The sequence below is a fragment of the Stegostoma tigrinum genome, chromosome 39 (assembly GCF_030684315.1).
Source record: "Stegostoma tigrinum isolate sSteTig4 chromosome 39, sSteTig4.hap1, whole genome shotgun sequence".
In the NCBI taxonomy this organism is placed as follows: domain Eukaryota; kingdom Metazoa; phylum Chordata; class Chondrichthyes; order Orectolobiformes; family Stegostomatidae; genus Stegostoma; species Stegostoma tigrinum.
Window position 1 is genome coordinate 16945098 of NC_081392.1, and position 19908 is coordinate 16965005.

Genomic DNA, 19908 nt, shown 5'->3' on the forward strand with positions numbered 1-19908 from the left:
ATCCAGCTTCACATCGTGTTATCTCAGATTCGCCAGCATCGGCAGTTCCTAATATCTCTGTATTAATTGTTCTGTTGTTTTAGGATGCTGAAATTTTCAGATACAGAGAGCGATTTTCAAATAATGATTTTAGTTTTAGGTATATTTTAGCAAAAAATGTATATGGTACTATGTACTGTCCCGTACATGCAATTGAATTGGGTGTTGACACTGCATATTGGGGAGTTCCAGGATTTTGACCCAGCAACACTGAAGGAATGGCTATATGTTCCAAAGTCAGGATGGTGAGTGGCTTGGAGGGGAACTTGCAGGTGGTGGTGATAAAGAGTCATAGAATCTCTACAGTGTGGAAACAGGCCTTTTGGCCCAACAAGTCCACACTACCCCTCTGAAGAGCATTCCACCCACACTCATTCCCCTAATTTCCCATGTGCAACTCACCTAACCTAAAAATCCCTGGGCACTTTAGGCAATTTCACACAACCAATCCACCTACCCTGCACATCTTTGGGCTTCGGAGGAAACCGGAGCACCCAGAGGAAACCCATGCAGACACAGGGTGAGTATACAAACTCCACACAGACAGTTGCCCAAGGCTGGAATTGAACCTGGATCCCTGATACTGTGAGGCTATGTTGGGTCAGGGTGGCACTGAGCCACCGTGCTGTCCTGACCCAACCATATTGTATTAGATCTGGAGTCACATAAGGCCAGACCAGGTAATTATGGCATTAATGAACCAGATTTTTTTCAACAGACCATGACTTCATGGTCATCACTAGCTTTTTAGTTCTGCCATAGTGGGTTTCAAATCCAGGTCCCTTATATCACTGTAGCTGCTCCTTAAATAGTACAAAGCTTGAAACAGTGGGGATACAAAGAGACTTAAGGGTGTAGTTAAATAGTTCATTAAAATGTCATAAACAGGTACAAAATATAAACAGAACAGGTTATGGAATGCTAGAGCAAAAGGAATACAAAGGGTGAAGTCCTGCTATTTTCACTTTGAAATTCAGCTATGCAAAGATTCGTTGAGTCTTTAGAGAAGTTATATTGGCCTTGAAGGGATTTCCAATTGTAGTTCTGTAGCTGTGACACTATATTCTGCATTCTGTTCTATTATCTTGATGTACTGATGTAAAGTATGATTTGCCTGAATAGCACACAAAACAATACTTTTCACTGTACCTTTATAAATAATAAATCAAATCAGTGGTTAAATTGAAAGGACAAATTACACCAACTAACATTGTTATTCATGGATTTTAGAAGATTAAGAGATGTTTCATTAAATTTTTCAAGAAAGCTAGGCAGAGAGAAACTATTTCCACAGGACAGGCTATGTAACTTTGTAGAATGAATATATTCCACCTAGGAACTCTTCACCCAATCTCCTTGCCTGCGCAAGTCCTTCTGCAACCTCTCCACTACCTGTCCCTCCAAATTTTATTGTTTTTTTAATTTTCTTGTGGGGTGTGGGTATCGCTGGTTGAGTCAGCATTTATTGCCAATCTCTATATATCCTTGAGAAGGTGGTGATGAACTGCCTTTTACAACTGCTGCAGTCCATGTTATAGGGAAAGGGCAGGAGAATGGGGTTAAGAATCATATCAGCCATGATCGAATGGCGGAGCAGACTTGATGCACCGACCAATTGGCCTAATTGTGCTCCTACGTCTTATGTTCTGTGTGGGGAGACAAAAACTGCCATTATGGAGGATATTAACTTTAAATATTGGAAAATAATTGCACTGCACAGATAATCAGGAGTAAGCATGATTTATCCAAAAATTGCTTGGTAAAAGAAATCGGTTCATCCATATCTGCAAGAAAGACGGACTGCAGAATGTCAAAGAATAGACACTAAACGTATCCAATCGAGTTTTAGCGAATGCGCATGCACCACATGCTACCGCCCGTAGGGCCCATTGCACATGCGCGGGTCCGGCGGTCCTGCGCATGCTCGGTGGCCGCTTTCCCCTTTGACCTCACCGGGCCGGTAGAGACGCGTGTGTCGAGGCCTTGCCGCTTGTTCTAGGCCCGAGAGAAACACCGAGTGTGAAACCAGGAGTTGCAGTCATGAGCGTCATCGAGCAGATGAGAGCCAATGTGGGCAAGCTGCTGAAAGGCATCGACCGGTGAGAAGGGCAGAGCCCTGCGCGGGGGGGGGACGACGACAACGGGCCCATAGCAACCTTTATCTAGCACCCCGTAGCAACAAATATCTGCATCTGTGTAGCGCCTGACACGTCGTCAGGACAGACCCAAGTGGCTGAAACCCAATGCGATATGTCCTGAAGAGCAGTCGCTTCCTTAATGTGGGAAAGGTTGTCACTGCAGAGCAAGATCCCACAATTAGCCATGGATGGGAAATGTTGACTATATGTGGGGTGTGTCGGAACACCAGGAACAATTCTTTTCTAACTCCCCCCCCCCCGTTTTGAAATAGCCCTGACCAGTGGGGTTAATATTGTTTCAGAGATAGTAGGAACTGCAGATGCTGGAGAATCTGAGACAACAAGGTGTAGAGCTGGATGAACACAGCAGGACAAGCAGATCAGAGGAGCAGGAAAGCTGACAAAATGGTCTAAGCCCAATACTTAAGCTTTCCTGCTCGGCCTGCTGTGTTCATCCATCTCTACATCTTGTTACGTCTGACAAATGGGTACCTTGCTCCAGTATTTCACCTGAAAGACACAGCATCCCTGACAGGGTAGTACTCCCCCAGTACTGTACGGTGACTTTTTTTAATGGAAGTACACTGGAACATACTAATTAAGACCAGATTGGTCTTCCAGCCCCTAAAGACATTTTTGCTATCCAGTAAGATCATGGCTACTTCACCCAACAAGGCCCTGGCTGATCATTTTGTGTTGCTATTTCTGTCTGATAACCTTTGATTCATACAACAGTACAGCACAGGGATGGGCCCTTCTGCCCACAATGTTGTACCAAACATGATGCCAAATTAGACTAATCCATTCTGCCTGCCCTTGATCCATATCCCTCCATTCCTTGCATATTCATGTGCTTTCTAAAAGTCCTTAAACACCCCTATCATATTTGCCCCACACCACACCTGGAAGTGCGTTCCAAACTCCTACCACTCTCTGCGTTAAAAAAAACACTTGCCCCTCATATCTCCTTTGAACTTCCCCCTCTCACCTTAAATGCATGCCCTCTAGTTTTAGACATTTCAACTCCAGGAATAAGATTTTGACCATCAACCCTATCTATGCATCTCATAATTTTATAGACTTCTGTCAGGTCTTCCCTCAGCCTCTGCTGCTCCAGAGAAAATAAATCGAGTTTTTCTAGCCTTTCCTTATAGCTCATACAATCTAATCTAGGCAGCATCCTGGTAAGCTGACGTTTCGGGTCTAGACCTGAAACGTCAGCTTTCCTGCTCCTCTGATGCTGCTTGGCCTGCTGTGTTCATCCATCTCTACACCTTGTTATCTCAGATTCTCCAGCATTGGCAGTTCCTACTATCTCAGCATCCTGGTAAATCTCTTCGGCAGTCTCTCCAAAGCCTCCACTTCCTTTCCGTAATGTGGCAATCAGAATTGAACACAATACTCTGTGTGGCCTGACTAAAGACTTATGAAGCTGCAACATGGCATCCTGACTATTTTACTCAATTCTGTGACCAACAATGGCAAGCATACCATTTGTCTTCTTTACCAGCCTATGTACTTGCGTGGCCACTTTCAGTGAGTTATAGACTTGAAACCAAGGTCCTTCTGTACATTATGTTTTAGCAAGCAGATATTTTAATATTTCAGTTCAGTTGTGACTTCTACAAATACAGTTATCATAGCAAACCTTGAAGGGTTGTTGCTGTTATTGAGGCATTTGAGATAATTCTTTGGTTTACACAATAGTGAAAAGAAGCCTGGATTTTGCTTTCCTGTGGAATGTATAGGAAATGTGGTAATATTAAAGGAGGTTGCAGAGATCATAAGAGCCAGGGCTACCAATTTTTGATTTGTTTTTTAAAAACTGTTGAACATTTGGCTATTATATACCATGTATATGCTTAAGATACTTGTGAAGACTAGTGAGTGACCTCCAGCATCCTTTTTGAAGGAGCAGGAAGGTAAGAACCTTTAAGTGTATGTAAAGATTATTTGTAAAAATGAAAATTTCTGGAACATAGTAATTTTGAAAGAACTATTCCTTAACAGGTTACAACCAAAGTTCTGTTTTGCACCTGGAGAACAAATACAAATTCCTTCTGACTTTTCATGTAGTTTAAACAACTGCTTTCTCTTTAATAGTGAGCGAAATGTTGAAATCCAGACTTCTCTATTTTGGAAATGTATGAGATGAGGGACTCTCAGGGGAATGTAGTGCTGACAGCCTGGTTTCTGGTACTGAGACTGTCTGTAATGTAACGAGGGGTACGTCAGATTCAGAGGCAAAGACAGGTATCCTGCCATCGACAGCAGAAATATCAGATTGCTGTGTTGCCTCCCTGGTACCAGATCAAGGATACTGTGGATTGCAGAATGTTCTCAAAGAGGAGAGGGACCACCAACAGGTCACTGTATACATTGGAATTAGTGACATAGGAAGAGAAATGGATGAGACTGACGAGTGAATACAGGAAGTTGGGCAGGAATTTAAAAAGAAGGTCCTTGAGGTTAGTAATAACTGGATCACTCCCGGTGCCACAAGATAGGGAGGGTAGGAATAGCCGGATAGAGCAGATGCATGCATGGCTGGAGACCTGGTGCAGGGAAGAAGGATTCACATTTTTGGAACTTTGGGATCTCTTCTGGGATAGAAGTGACCTGTATAACAAGGATGAATTGAATTGCAAGGGGACTAATATATTCATGGGAAGGCGATGACCTAGTGGTATTATCGCTGGACTTTTAATCCAGACACCCAGATACCTGGGTCTCCAGACCGTTTCGAATCCCAGAATGGCAGATAATGGAATTTGAATTTAATAAGTATTTAGAATTAAGAATCTAATGATGGTCGTGAATCCATTGTTGATTGTCAAGAAAAACCCATCTGGTTCACTAATGTCCTGTAGGGAAGAAAACTGCCATCCTTACCTGGTCTGGCCTATATGTGACTCCAGACCCACTAGCAATGTGGTTGACTCTTAACTGCTGTCTGGGCAACTAGGGATGAACAATGAATGCTGCCTAGCCAGTAACGCCCCTCATCCCCTGAATGAATAAAGAAGAAAAAAATATTGGCAGGGAGATTTGCTAGAGCTGTTGGGAAGGATTTAAATCAATTTTAGGGGCAGTGGGGAAAGAGGTCAGTCTGAGTTTTTGGTACAGTTAGGAAAGGGAGTAAGTTAAACAATCATGGCAGGCAGGAGCAGAGCAGAGAATGAGGTAGGACTGATAATTAAACTGCATTTATCAAGATGCAAGAGGCCCAACAGGTAAGGCAAATGAACTCGGCCTGGTTGAGAACATGGGACTGGGATATCATAGTGGTTACAGAGATGTGGCTCAAGGATGGACAGGGCTGGCAGCTTAATGTTCTACGGTATAGCTGCTATAGGAAGGATAAAAAGGGGGTCAAGAGAGGAGGGGAGTGGTGTTTTTGATTAAATATAATATTACAGCTGGAGTTAAGTAATACATAGGGATATTATTTGGGTGGAACTGAAACAAGAAAGGGACCATCACCTTTATTCAGATTATACTATAAATCCTCAACAGTCAGCAGGAAATTAAGCAACAAATTCGTAAGGAGATCTGTTATCTGTAGGAATGATGGGAGGGGATTCTAACTTTCCAAACATAAACTGGGACTTCCATAGTGTTAAGGGCTTGGATGGAGAGAAATTTAAGTGTGAGCAAGAAAGCTTTCTGATTCACTACATGGATGTACCTACCAGAGATGGTGCAAACCTTAACCTAATCTTAGGAAATAAGGCAGGGCATGTGACTGAGGTGTCAGTGGAGGAGCACTTTGGGACCAGTGATCATAATTCTGTTAGTTTTAAAATAGTGATGGAAAAGGATAGACCTGATCTAAAAGTTAAAGTTCTAAATTGGAGGAAGGCCAATTTTGATATTATGAAGCTAGAAAACTCAAAAGTTGTTTGGGGGCAGATGTTTGCGGGTAAAAGGATGGCTGGAAAATGAGAAGCCTTCAAAAAATGAGATGATGAGTCCAGAGACAGTATTGAACATAGAACATTACAGCGCGGTACAGGCCCTTCGGCCCTCGATGTTGCACTGACCTGTGAAACCAAACTGAAGCCCATCTAACCTACACTATTCCATTATTATCCATATGTTCCTGTTAGGGTGAAGGACAAGGCTGGTAGGTGTAGGCAATGCTGGATACTAGAGAAATTGAGGTTTTGGTCAAGAAAAAGAAGGAAGTATGTTTTAGGTATTGGCGGCTGAGATCAAGTGAATCCCTAGAAGAGTATTAAAGGCAGTAGGAGTAAACTTAAGAGGGAAAAAGAGGCCATGAGATCGCTTTGGCAAATAGGGTTAAGTAGAATTCAAAGACGTTCTACAAATTCTTGAGGACAAAAGGGTAACTAGGGAAAGAATAGAACCCATTACAGATCAGCAAGGCTGTCTATGTGTGGAACCACATGAGATGGGGGAGATATTAAACGAGTATTTTGTATCCGTGTTTACTGTGGAGAAGTACATGGAAGATATAGAACGTGGAGAAATAAATAGCAACATCTTGAAAAATGTCCATATTACAGAGAAGGACAGTTTAAAATGGATAAAAGTAGATAAATCCCCAGGACATGATCAGGTGTACCCTAGAAGTCTGTGGGAAGCTAGGGAAGTGATTGCTGGTCCCCTTGCTGAGACATTTGTATCATCGATAGCCACAGGTGCTGGAAGACTGGAGGTTGGGTAACGTGGTGCCACTATTTAAGAAAGGTGGTAAAGAAAAGCCAGGGACCTACAGACCGGGGAGCCTGACATTGGTGGTGGGGTGGGCAGGTTGTTGGAGGGAATCCTGAGGGACAGGATTTACATTTGTTTGGAGGGTAAGTATTGATTAGAGATAATCAATTTGGTTTTGTGTGTTGGAAATCATGTCTCACTAACTTGAGTTTTTTGAAGAAGTAACAAGGAGGATTGATTAGTGCAGAGCTTCAGTAAGACATTCAATGAGGTACGTCATGTAGACTGGTTAACAAGGTTAAATCACATGGAATACAGGGAGAAGTAGCCATTTGGATACGGAACTGACTTGAAGTTCGAAGACAAAGGGTGGTGGTGGAGGATTGCTTTTCAGACTGGAGGTCTGTGACCAACAGTGTGCCACATGGATCGGTGCTGGGTCCACTCCTTTTCGTCATTTATATAGATGATTCAAATGTGAACATAGAAGGTATGGTTAGTAAGTTTGCAGACGACAAAAAATTGGAGGTGTAGTGGACAGCGAAGAAGGTTACCTCAGTTCAACGTGATCTCGATTGGATGGGCCAATGGATCAAAGAATGGCAAATAAAAGTTTAATTTAGATAAATGTGAAATCAGGGCAGGACTTATAAGATATCTTGGTGTGTATAGGCTGGGGCTATTTTCCCTGGATCGTTGGAGGCTGAGGGGTGACCTTATAGAGTTTTATAAAATCATGAGGGGCATGGATAGGGTAAATAGACAAGGTCTTTTCCCCAGGGTGGGGGAAGACCAAAACTAGAGGGGCATAGGTTTAGGGCGAGAGGGGGAAGATTTAAAAGGGACCTAAAGGGTAACTTTTTCTCACACAGAGGGTGGTGCATGTACGGATTGAGCTGCCAGAGGAAGTGGTGGAGGCTGGTACAGTTACAACATTTAAAAGGCATCTGTATGAGTATCTGAATAGGAAGGATTTAGAGGTATTGGGCCAAATCCTGGAAAATAGGACTAGATTTATTTAGGATTGCTGGCCAGCATGGCTCAGTTGGACCAAAGGGTCTCTTTCTGTGCTGTGTTTCTCTTTGACTCTATTTGATTTCCCAAAGTGCAGCATCTCACACTTACACAGATTGAACTCCATCTGCCATTTCCCCACCTATCAATCGCAAATAATGTATATCCCACATATCCTTTGACAACCTTCCACATCATTCACAACTCCATCAATTTTTGTCTAGGTCTGCAAACGTAATAATCCACCCATCTACATTTTCATCTTTTGACAGTTGATGTGTCCTGCATTCACACTGTAGGAACTCTATGATTCTACACCCAAGAGGAAACATCCTTTCCGCATCCAACCTGTCAAGAATTCAGGATCTTGTACACCAATAAAGTCACTTCCCACACTTCTAAATGCCAGTGGAAATGAGCCCAGCCTATCCTCATAAGACAAATTGCTCTTTCCAGGTATCAGTCTAGTAAGCCTTCTCTGAATTGTCTCCAACACATTTCTATCCTTCCTTAAATGAAAATACCAAAATTGCACTTAGGATGTGGTCTCAACAGTTCCAGTACAACTGAAGCATAATATTCTCACTTTTACTTTCAGTTCCTCTTGTAATAAAGGATGGAATCCCATTAACCTTCTTGATTATGTGCTTGCACCCTTAACATTTTGTTGTTCATTTCAGTAATTTTTTTTCATTCTCCTTACCAATGTGAAAAATACACACCTTCCCAAGGTCAAAAATTACATGACACCAGGTTTTAATCCAACAGGTTTATTTGAACACGCAAGCTTTTGGAGAGTTGCCCCTTCCTCAGACATAATGAGAGAGGATGTATCAAGACACAAAATTGAAAAGTAAATGATCAAAGGATTATACAATTGATGCAAATGTATTTAATAACCCTAAATTGGCTGGCTGACTCCTTCTTGTTTCTAACTGATTAAAAATTTAACAAGAGGGAGTCAGCCAGCTAATTTAGGATTATTAGATATATTTGTGTCAGTTGTATAATCCTTTCACTGAGAAATTCTGTGTCTTGACACTTCCTCTGTCATTACACCTAAGGAAGGGGCAACACTTCAACAGCTTGTGATTTCAAATAAACTTGTTAGACTATAACCTCATGTGATTTTTGACCTTGCCCAACATCGGCACCTCCACATCACAATTTCTCATATCACTCTAATCTGCTAGACTTCTGCAGACTCACTCAATCTGTCTACATTTGTCTTCAAACTCCTTATATATTCCTTCACATCTTTCCTACCTATCCTGGTGTCTTCTGAAATTTAGTTACCATGCGTTAGACCACTCATCTCAGCCATTGATGTAAATTGTAAAGAGTGGGAACACATCCACGTAGGACTGGACTCATCACATTCTGTCAGTCAGACAAGGACCCTTTATGCATACCCTCCATTTTGTACATGAGGCTCTGTTTTCCACACTAATACTTGATGTACAATTCACTAAATGTCTTCTGGAAATTCAAGTACATCCACAGTTCCCTTTTCTGCAAAGTGGGTGTTATTGCTTCAAAGAAATCTAATAACTTAGTTATACATGACTTTCTCAAAACAATGCTGATTTCCCTATTGCCTTGAATTTTTCAAAGTACCAAGCTATAACCTCTTTAATGATTGATTGTAAAACTCTCCCCACAACAGATATCAAGCTAAGCAGTCTGTAGTTTCCTATTTTCTGTCTCCCTTCCTTCTTCAGTGGGAGGATTGTATTTGCTACTTTCCAGTTTGAGGAAACCCTTTCCTGAATTTAAGGAATTTGGGAAATAAATACAGACACGCCAATTCTCTCTTTTGCTCCTACAATGAAATGCGTCTGAAGCAGGAGACTTGTCGGCCTGTAGCTTCATCAGTTTACTGGGTACCACTTCCTAGTGATAGTTTAATTTAAATTCTTTGTATATCCACCTCCCTCTCCAAGGCACTACAGGAATGTTCCCCATATTATCTATAGTGAAAATAGAGGCAAAATGTTTGCTCATTTCATCCACCATTTCCTCCCTATTTTCTGTCAACTCAATATTCTTAATCTCTAGGATTTGAACCCAGAACCTTGTTACTCAGAGCTGAAGTGCTTCCTACTGAGCCACAGCTGATTCTCTGGGAACAATGACCGTAATATCACTTACCAATATAAATAACAAGTGTTGACTGGATTTTGAGTGGTGAGGAGGATGAAAAGAGGCTTCAAGGTGAATTGAGCGAGCCCACTGAGTAGGCAATTGCATGGCAGATGTAGCATGTGTGAAGGTGTCCATTCAGCAGATAAGACAGAATGGCAGAGTATTGTTTAAATGATAGATTGGAAAATGTTAATGTGCTCACTTGCGATATTTGGCTGACCCGAGTGTCCCTGTGGAAGGGTAACTAAGCAAGCATGCAGGCACAGCAAGCGGTTAGGAAGAAAATGGTGTGTTGGTCTTTGTTGTTAGTGAATGTGAATATTGGAGCAAGAGAGTCCAGCTATTCTAAATCCTTGGTGAGAACACACCTGGAGTATTCAGTTCGATGTTTGGCTCCTTACTTAAGTAAAACCATACTTGCCATGGAGGGAGTGCCGTAAAGGTTCACCAGACTGATTCCTGTGCAAGCAAGTTCATCATACAAGGAAAAATTGGGTCAATTGGGCCTGTATTCACTAGAGTTGAGAGGAATGGCGGAATCAAATTCTGACAGGGCTAGACACCCTAGATAGTAGGTATGATGGTTCCCCTTTCCAGGGGATGTAAACCAAGGGCCACTTCAGACTGAGATGAAAAATTTCTTCACAGGGTGGTGAACCTGTGGAATTCTGTACCTCCAGAAGGCTGTGAAGACCAAGTCACTATATATAATTTAAGAAATTAATAGCAGTCTAGAGGCTAAAGCTGTGGGGAGAAAGCGGTCTTCTGGTTTTGAGATGGAGGACCAGCCATGATCATATTTAATGGTGGAGCAGGACTGATGGGCTGAGTGACCTCCTATACTTTTGTCTTTCTGTGGCTGATTTGTTTTATTTGTTCATGGGGTGGGGGCATCACTAGCTAATCCAATTGTTGCCCGTCCCAACCGGCCCTTGTGAAGGTGGTAGTGAGCTATCTTTTTGCAACACTATAGTCTTTGAATTGTAGATACTCCCCCGCTACTGTTATCGAGGCAGTTCCAGGGTTTTGACTTGATTTGTATTGTATTTACTGAGAAAAATAAAATATCAACATGGTTAAGACCGTTTAAGAATGGCGAATCTCTAACCCTGAAGCAAAAGCAGAAAGTGCAGAAACTCAGCTGGGCGAGCAGCATCTGTAGGGAGAAAGCAGAACTAATGTCTTGAATGCAATGACTCTTCATCAAAACTTTGCTTTATTCTCACCCTGAATAACTTGTATGTTTCTTATTCCTTGGTTCAAGATTTTTAAGATTATTTTAACCAACTTCAAATTTACAAACCACTGCAGTGGTATTTCACACCTGTTCGCAGGTTTATTAATTCAGGCATTTGGATTTTTGAGAGACAATGGCATCACCAATTATGTCCTCTTTCCTCCATAGGTATAACCCTGAGAATCTATCAACACTGGAACGTTATGTGGAGACGCAGGCCAGAGAGAATGCCTATGATCTGGAAGCCAATCTGGCAGTTCTTAAACTGTACGTATACTCTTGTAGTATTCTGATTGACCTGAAATGTTACCAGTTTCTCACTCCATAGATGCCGCCTGAATGTTTCCTGCATTTTCTGTTCTTATTCGTCAGTTGGATTTTATTTAACTTTGAGAAACCTGAGTATCTTCTCCCTTTCCATTTTTCACCTCTCCTTTCCAGAAGATACTTGTTCTATTATTGGGGCAATAAACTTCCCAGCTTCAGGGTGCTGGTTAATACCTATCATAGAACATAGAACATAGAACAGTACAGCACAGAACAGGCCCTTCAGCCCACAATGTTGTGCTGACCATTGATCCTCATGTATGCACCCTCAAATTTCTGTGACCATATGCATGTCCAGCAGTCTCTTAAATGACCCCAATGACCTTGCTAAAGTCTATCATTTCACTATTATTGGTGTATGAACATGGAATTCTTGCACAGTAAGCTCTTATGGGGACCAAACTTGCTCACTGGCAGAGTATCTTATTCCTACCCTCTGGTTGCTGAAGTGAATTGTGGGTCCCTTCCCTGAAGCCAGCTCAGTCAATGTAGAATCTTGGATGGGTTATCGCACAGGTGGAGATTATTTGGTTCATCTGTCTATCCTGGCCCTCTGTTCACCTAAAACCAGTGCCCTGTCTTTTCTCCATACTCTCCAACATTTTAGTTTTCAGATAATGAATGCTTTGCTTGAACCTCCCTCCAGCACAGTCTCAATCAATCTTCTGCTAGACGCTTCTTAGTTCACAGTGTTGGCCAGTGTTGAGATTAGTTTGGTTTTCCTGTTTCTCAATTAATGATGCAAAGACTAACTGAAAGGAAATGGAAAGAAAGGGACTTCCCCAAATTTAAAAGAATGTGCAGAAATGACTCTTTCATTGATCTATTTATCTGCCATTTTCCACACAGGTATCAGTTCAATCCTGCTTTCTTCCAGACCACTGTCACAGCGCAGATCTTATTGAAAGCACTGACGAATCTGCCACACACTGATTTTACGCTCTGCAAATGTATGATTGACCAGGCACATGTATCCTTACCAGAGAGCCTGCTGCTTCAGCATGGGTTTGTTTACCAGCTTCTTTTTTTTCATCAACAAATGGATGCAACTAATATATCAGAGCACTCATGTTTTTGTATTCCAGCTAAGGGGGAAACTGAAGACTGTGGAAAAACTGAACTGAAAATATCTGGGAATAAGAGTCGAATGAATCCATTGTCAATTGTTGTAAAAACTGATCTGGATCACTAATGTCCTTTAGGCAAGGAAACTGCTAGCCTTACCTGAACTGGCCTACATGTAACTCCAGACCCACAACTATGTGGTTGATGCTTAACTGCCCTCCTGGCCTAGCCAGCAATGCCCTCAATATGTGAATGAATGGAAAAAGAATGAGTGTATCATTTGAAATTTATATACCACTCTGTTGCAACTGTTTACCTCCCTCAGTTTTTTAAGATCCAAATCTCATGTTGCTGTACTACAGACTCTTGATTTTTGCACATATTGTTCCCTGACTAAGAAAATTGTGAATTTAATGAAGCAGCACAAACTTAATGGGACAAATAGCCATATTCTACAATGTGCACCACCACCTTCTGAAGGGTGTCTAGAGATGGGCAATAAGTGCTGGCCAGCCAGCAATGCCTGCTTCACACAAGTGAAACAAAATCCCATTTTATGCAGAGCTTGTTTCTATACAGTTTTGCACATTGGATCCTGCATTGACCAAGTGTGCCCTCAGAGGAGCTCTGAGTGTACTTTTCTGTCTGTTTTTTTGTGAAATGAGATTTGGAACTTTTCTGCTTCTGAAAAGTTGTACTGATTCCAATTCCTCTTCTGCTCATAGTTATAGAAGCTTCACCTGATCTTCACGGCTTTCCTCCCTCACTGCTCTTACTATTTTGTTGCATGTCAATTGCCAATAATGGTTGCATTTTGAGATGTATTCCCTGTCACTTAGAGGGCACATTTTTGTAGTAATGCAGTTTGCTCGGTATAGGTAGATAATGAAGCTGTTACTGTGATCCTTGTGGTCTCTACTGCTGACGATACTACCAAGTGATTCGAGATGCAGTTCTCACTTATTTCCTGTACTGGCTGGAAGAAATCAGTCTGCTGGCAAAACGTGTATCATGGGAGAGATAGGCCAGCTCCAAAGCTTTCTTGGGTCCTTTGAGCATATTAAATATTATGGTAGGGTTAACACGGTGTGAAGAATGGCGAGTGAAGTGGGTGCATGTGTCTTCTAATTACTTGACTCTTGTGGGATTGTTCAATTGGTTTGCTCCATCCGTCTGATTTGGGTAACTGCAGGTAATAAGTGGCAAGGATTGGATGTTTTAAAAAATAATCCTTGTTTCTTAAGCATGATAGAGAGTTCTGCTGAAAGTATTGTGATTGATCTTCCTTAAATGAAGCATAAACAGCAGGAAGAACGACCAATCCAGCAGATCCTGAATCTCGGTGATCTGCTAGAGACCTGCCACTTCCAGGATTTCTGGGTGAGTGAAGTGCCTCAGACTGTTATTTAATATTTGTGCCATGTTAGAAACTCCCAATTAAAATGTAACTAATTGTCTCAGATCTGTAAGAATTAGAAGGCAGCTTTTGATGACTTTGTTCAACTTGGCCTCTGACACAGCAGCATAGTGGCACAGCATTGCGATGTTTCAGTTCATTTAAATCTGGGATGATAACACAGATTTTTGCAATAGCACTTTCTCCTCCATGCTCATTTTCTGACACTACTTTCACCACTATGTGCAGGATAAAAGGTTTCCTACATTTGGATGCTAGATTATAGTGCATTCACTTGTGCCATTGTCACACAGTCTGTCTTAGACAATAAAGTAGCAGTGTCAAGAGAACCTGATATGTGATATGCCAACACTCTTAGCTGAGAGATTAGAACTGCTGGCATTACTTGTCCCTCCGTTATATTTCTGCTGAAGAACCATGCACTATTGAGCTTCAGCTTTGCAGATGACTTGGACTGTTATTGTGCTTTGAGAAAAGCAGGGTGAAGAGGTGTATTTCAGTGAAACGCATACTGCCTGACTGATTTGAAATGGTAGAGATAACAAGGTGTAGAGTTGTATGAACACAGCAGGCCAAGCAGCATCAGAGGAGCAGGAATGCTGATGTTTCGGGCCTAGACCCTTGTTCAGTAAAAGGGGTCTAGGCCCAAAATGTCAGCGTGCCTGCTGTGTTCATCCAGCCCTACACCTTGTTACCTCAGATTCTCCAGCATCTGTAGTTCCTGCTATCTCTGATTGAAATGGTAGATTACTGGGGATTAACAAGTGATCATGAAGTGACAGTCAGCTCACTACCCTCTGCTGTGGAACATTTACTTAATTTCAGTGTGCTTCTCCATCAGCGCAACCTGGAAGAAAACTCTGAGCTGATCGATGGAATAACAAGCTTTGAAGATTCAGTGCGAAAATGTAAGTACAATCAGCAAACTGTGTTGACTTTCTGTAAGTAAAGAAGGAAACTGTGCAAGAGGATGATAATACAATTGCCATTTATGAGATCTTAATAGAAAGATAGCATTTTTGTTGGAGGAGTTAAATGCTATTTGTTAGAATACTGTTTTTGATGGATTTTACGTAAAACAGCTACTGCTATTTGAGTAAATTGGCACCAGAACGTTTTAGTTACTTTATAGACAAGATCAAATATTTGAGGTAGAACCAGCTGTTTGTGTGGGATGTTATACTATCTGGGATGACTCCTAAAGATTGGAATTCTTTCCTCAGTTATCTGTCATGTCGTTGGAATCACTTATCAAACAATTGAGAAGTGGCTGCTGGCTGAAATGTTGGGAGATCTGACAGGTAAGGTTAATGTTGACTATGAGATGCTAGCTCTGAACTGTTACACAGGGTTGATTTCACTGAGGTGCAATGATGAAACTGCGAGTGGGTAAATCTTTTTTGCATTAATTTAATGTAAATGTAGTATACTGTTGTGCAGTCAAAGATAAACGTTCACCTGCACAGTTCCCTTCGTGTTAAAATCAGAATCCCTATGCTGTCCTTTGTTACCTTATTCTTTCCAAAGAGCTCAAAGCTTAAGTTATTGATGTCCACATCACTGAAAGAGGCTGTTCTACGCATTGGGTCTGTGCAGATCAAAAACTACTTAATTATTCTGGTGTGAAATTGGATGAACGCAGCAGGCCAAGCAGCATCAGAGGAGCGGGAAAGTTTGATGTTTCGAGTTGAGACCTGAAAAAGGGTCTCGACCCGAAATGTCAAACTTTCCTGCTCCTCTGCTGCTGGACCTGCTGTGTTCATCCAGCTTCACACCGCGTTATCTCAGATTCTCCAGCATCGGCAGTTCCCACTATCTCTGCCTAATTATTCTAATCCCTTTGTCATGGAACTTCTTTCTCAATGTTTTATTCTTGATGTGATCTTGTAACATGTTTTATGTTTTTTTTAAAAAAAGCTTACTAAGTCATGAAGAATTGATTACAATCCTCATTTTTAATATTTTCAGTTATGACACTTTGCTTGTGCTTCTTTGTGCAGCAAAGATATTATGGACTATCCTCTGTAGTTATTGATCAAGACAGTGTGCCACTAAGCCATTCAAATTGAAATGTCTCTGGTGATTCTAGTTGTCTGTGACTAGATCTTACTCTGGTTAAGAGTGAGAGATACCACTTAATCCACTCCTGAAACCACCACATCTCTGTCTTCCCTTAAAAGCCTTCTGAAATCTAACCTTTTCATCCTCTCAGTCATCTTTCCTTCATTCTCATTCTCCTTCTCTCACTATTTAACATGCATCTTTTTTTTCCTCTCTGTGAAGTGCTTTCAGATCATTTCCCTACAGCATTTACATCAGTATTTAATTATGATCGAATGGCCTGTCCATGCTATTGTGAAGAGTGGCTTCTTGGATGAGCCACTTGAAGGTGATTGGATTTGAACCTCAGGATGGCTGTAGGGATCACCTCAAAAATGAATTAATGACTTGAGGAAGAAAGTGGCTTTTCCAGTTGCAGTATCGGACTTGTGATCCAAAATTTTGATGTGAGGACATTGACTTGAAATATTAACTCAGTTTCTCCCCACAGGTTCTGTCTGACCTTCCGAGTCTTCCTTCCATTTCTTGTCCTTGTTTCAAATTTTAAGCATCCACAGTATTTTGGTATTTGTACCAAAGCTTGAAACCTGGCCTCAATTACAATTTATGTTTGGGTTCCTATTTTCAAAAGACCTGGTACAGTGCTTCCTGCAGACGCATTGATATCCTTTTGCAACATGTCAGCAATTCACATTAATTAATTAGTAACTGTGTCAATTTGTGGTAGCTAAATGTGATTATAATCTTACCTGTCCTCATCCTTTACTAGAGTAGGCTACATGTAGTTGCTCTTTCAAAATATGAAGTGAATTTAAACTCTGTTGTTAAAATGTGCATACAAACATGTGAATCAGGAGCAAGAGGAGGCCCTTCAGCCCCTTTCTGTAAGATGACAGCTGGTTTCATCGTAACCTCAAATCCAAATTGCAGCCAACCCTTTGTAACGTTATTAAACAAAAAAATCTGTCTATATCTGTCTTGAAAAATATTTAAGAACTCTGGTTCCACCAATTTTTCAGCAAGAGATTTCCAAAGACCCCCAACTCTCAGAGGAAACATAAATCACTTCATCTCTGTTTTAAATGAATTTAAACTTTGATTTGATTTGAAACACTGATTTTAAACACTGATCCCGAGTTCTGTATTCTCCCATAAGAGGAAATACTTCTCCATATCTACGCTGTCAAGACCCTTCAAAATTTTATTTGTTTCAGCCAAGTCACATATTGCTCTTTTTTTAAAAACTCCAGTAGATACAATTCCAGATGTTAGTCTAGTAAACCTTCTCTGAACATCTTCCAATGGAATTACATCCTTCCATAAACAAGGTGACTGGAATTCTGTAGACAGTACTCCAGATGTGGGCGGCACGGTGGCTCAGTGGTTAACACTGCAGCCTCACAGCACCAGGGACCCAGGTTCGATTCCAGCCTCGGGCAACTGTCTATGTGGAGTTTGCATATTCTCCCCGTGTCTGCGTGAGTTTCCTCCGGGTGCTCTGGTTTCCTCCCACAGTCCAAAGATGTGCAAGCCAGGTGGATTGGCCATACTAAATTGCCCATAGTGTTCAGGGGTGTGTGGGTTATAGGGGGATGGGTCTGGGTGGGATGTTTCAAGGGACGGCGTGGACTTGTTGGGCCAAAGGGCCTGTTTCCACACTGTAGGGAATCTAATCAATCTCACTGTTGCCATCTCTAACTAAAGCATAACCTCCCTAATTTTGTATTCAGTTTCCCTTGCAATAAATGAAAGCATTCTGTTAGATTTACTTGCATAGTAACCTTTTGCGATTTATGTACTAGGATACCCAGACCCTCTGTATCTTGGAGCTGTGCAATCTTGGACCGTTTAGATAACATGCTTCATTTTAATTCTTCCCGCTAACATGGACAATTGCATATTTTCCCACATTCAGCTGGATTTTCTAAATTTTAGCCCACTCATGTAACCTATCAATATATTTTTGTAGCATGTGTCCTCTACACAACTTATTTTCCTACATGACCTGGTATCGTCAGCAAATTTGGAAACTGTACAACCTGTCTCTTCATCCAACATTTGAGGTCCCTGCACTGATCTATGTGGCACACCAGCCATTACATCGTGCCAACCTGAAAAAGACCCATTTACACCTACTTTCTGTTTACTATTAACCATTTAATTTTGTGTCCATTTCAATTTTCTAACCCTAACTCTAACCCATCTACCATGAGCTTCTTTTACTGCATAACCATTGATGTTACTGCAGAATAACTGCTGGCTTTCCAGCAATTTCATTTCCCAGAATCATTTTTTTAAACAACAATTTGGATCTTGATACAGCTAAACACACTATTCTCAATCTTTAGCAATGATCCGTAGAATGTTTATTATGCCATTCTGAAATCAGTCAGCATGTTAGAAAATGCACAGAGGTGGATCCCCTTCTTCCTACAACAGTGTCTAACCTTCATTTAGCCCCTCCCTATTTGGATGTGCTCTGATTCAGAGTATTAACCCGCAATGTGTGGACGCCACTTTGTCATTTCAAACCTGACCACTCTTCCGCAGATTGAATGGATACAGTCTTTTTGTCTAGTTTTTTATTTTGTCTTTGAAAGTTAGGTGATCTGCTGTATCTCAACGTGTGTAAACTTTTGTTTTTCAGATATGCAGCTGCAAGTTTGGATGAGTAAGTACGGCTGGATTGAGGCTGAACCAGATAAAATCTTCATTTGCAACCAAGAAGAAAGTATCAAGCCCAAAAACATTGTGGAAAAGATAGATTTTGACAGTAAGTTTTATTTTAAATGTCACCTCAGGAATAACATGATTAGACCGTGGCTCTGTTTCTTGTGTTAATAAAGAATTTGATTCCCTGCTTTTGTGACAGTGGGTGTCCAGGGTCCTGTTTCTAATAACTTCTCAATCACCCATTGTACAGATGTGAGCATCAGATATGTATTTGGCCATGAGGGAGCTGTCCTTCTACAAGTCAATCTGATCTTCTCTAACCCGTTAGTTAGACCCCAGGGCTATCCCTGAATTGAAGGACTAGTGGTTACTGGGTTATCATGTGGAGCAGGAAACAGAACAGATTTTCCCTTGCTGCCTCTACAGAGTGGGAATGATGCAGCTAGTTGTCCAGTGAAGCACCTTGGGATGTTTTACTATGTTAAGTACACTAGAGAAGTATAAGTTGCTTTTTTAATCCCAATGCTGCTCTGACTAGGACCAACTAATTGTTATTATGCAAACAAAGTTGCATGTATTTCTCTCAGGACTGAGTGCGATGGCTTGGAGCTTTTTTAAATATACAAAAAGGTTTGAATCTCATTCTGCATAAAGAAGATGAAATCCTTAAAATTTTGTGCATTTATTTTTTTCAAACTAGAAGTGAGAATGTGGAATTGATAAGCGTTTTGTTTTCTTTTGTTTCCAGGTGTAGCTAGCATCATGGCATCATCGCAGTGAACACCTCCATTGTAGAATCCCAGCTGTTTTCTGACCAAAATGCTCTTCCTGTGATTCTTGTACAATTAAAGTAATTTCAAAAAAGTTATTGATAATCAGATTTAGTTACTGAATGAAGAATTTGGAGCACAAGTGCAAACATGTTGCTTTCTTCATTTTCATTATTTGTTTCTTATCCTGTAGTGGTCTTTTGAAGACACTTTGTGCATCACCAAATCTTCAACTTCTTAGGCCGTAAGCCCTGGAATTCTCTCCCTAAATTCTCCACCTCTCCCTTTCTGTAAAGATCCTTACAATCAAGATCTTTCAGCAGGTTTTTAGTCACCAATCTT

At 41.1% G+C, this 19908-nt stretch overlaps 1 protein-coding gene across 1 annotated transcript; it reads left to right on the forward strand.

The window, feature by feature from the left end:
* Positions 1-1953: 1953 nt before the first annotated feature.
* eif3k (eukaryotic translation initiation factor 3, subunit K) lies at positions 1954-19662 on the forward strand. Its single transcript, XM_048522620.2, has 8 exons — positions 1954-2138; positions 11422-11520; positions 12430-12550; positions 13951-14025; positions 14904-14970; positions 15286-15363; positions 18771-18896; positions 19545-19662. The coding sequence occupies exons 1-8, from the start codon at positions 2080-2082 to the stop codon at positions 19574-19576; spliced, it is 657 nt and encodes a 218-aa protein (XP_048378577.1). The 5' UTR covers positions 1954-2079; the 3' UTR covers positions 19577-19662.
* Positions 19663-19908: the final 246 nt, after the last annotated feature.

Bases quoted from the DNA above. Each gene is read 5' to 3' on its own strand.
- eif3k (XM_048522620.2), top strand. From the start codon at position 2,080: ATGAGCGTCATCGAGCAGATGAGAGCCAATGTGGGCAAGCTGCTGAAA. The intron at 12,551-13,950 runs GTATCCTTACCA...AAGCATAAACAG, and splicing joins GTATGATTGACCAGGCACAT to CAGGAAGAACGACCAATCCA. The intron at 14,971-15,285 runs GTAAGTACAATC...TTCTTTCCTCAG, and splicing joins TGAAGATTCAGTGCGAAAAT to TTATCTGTCATGTCGTTGGA.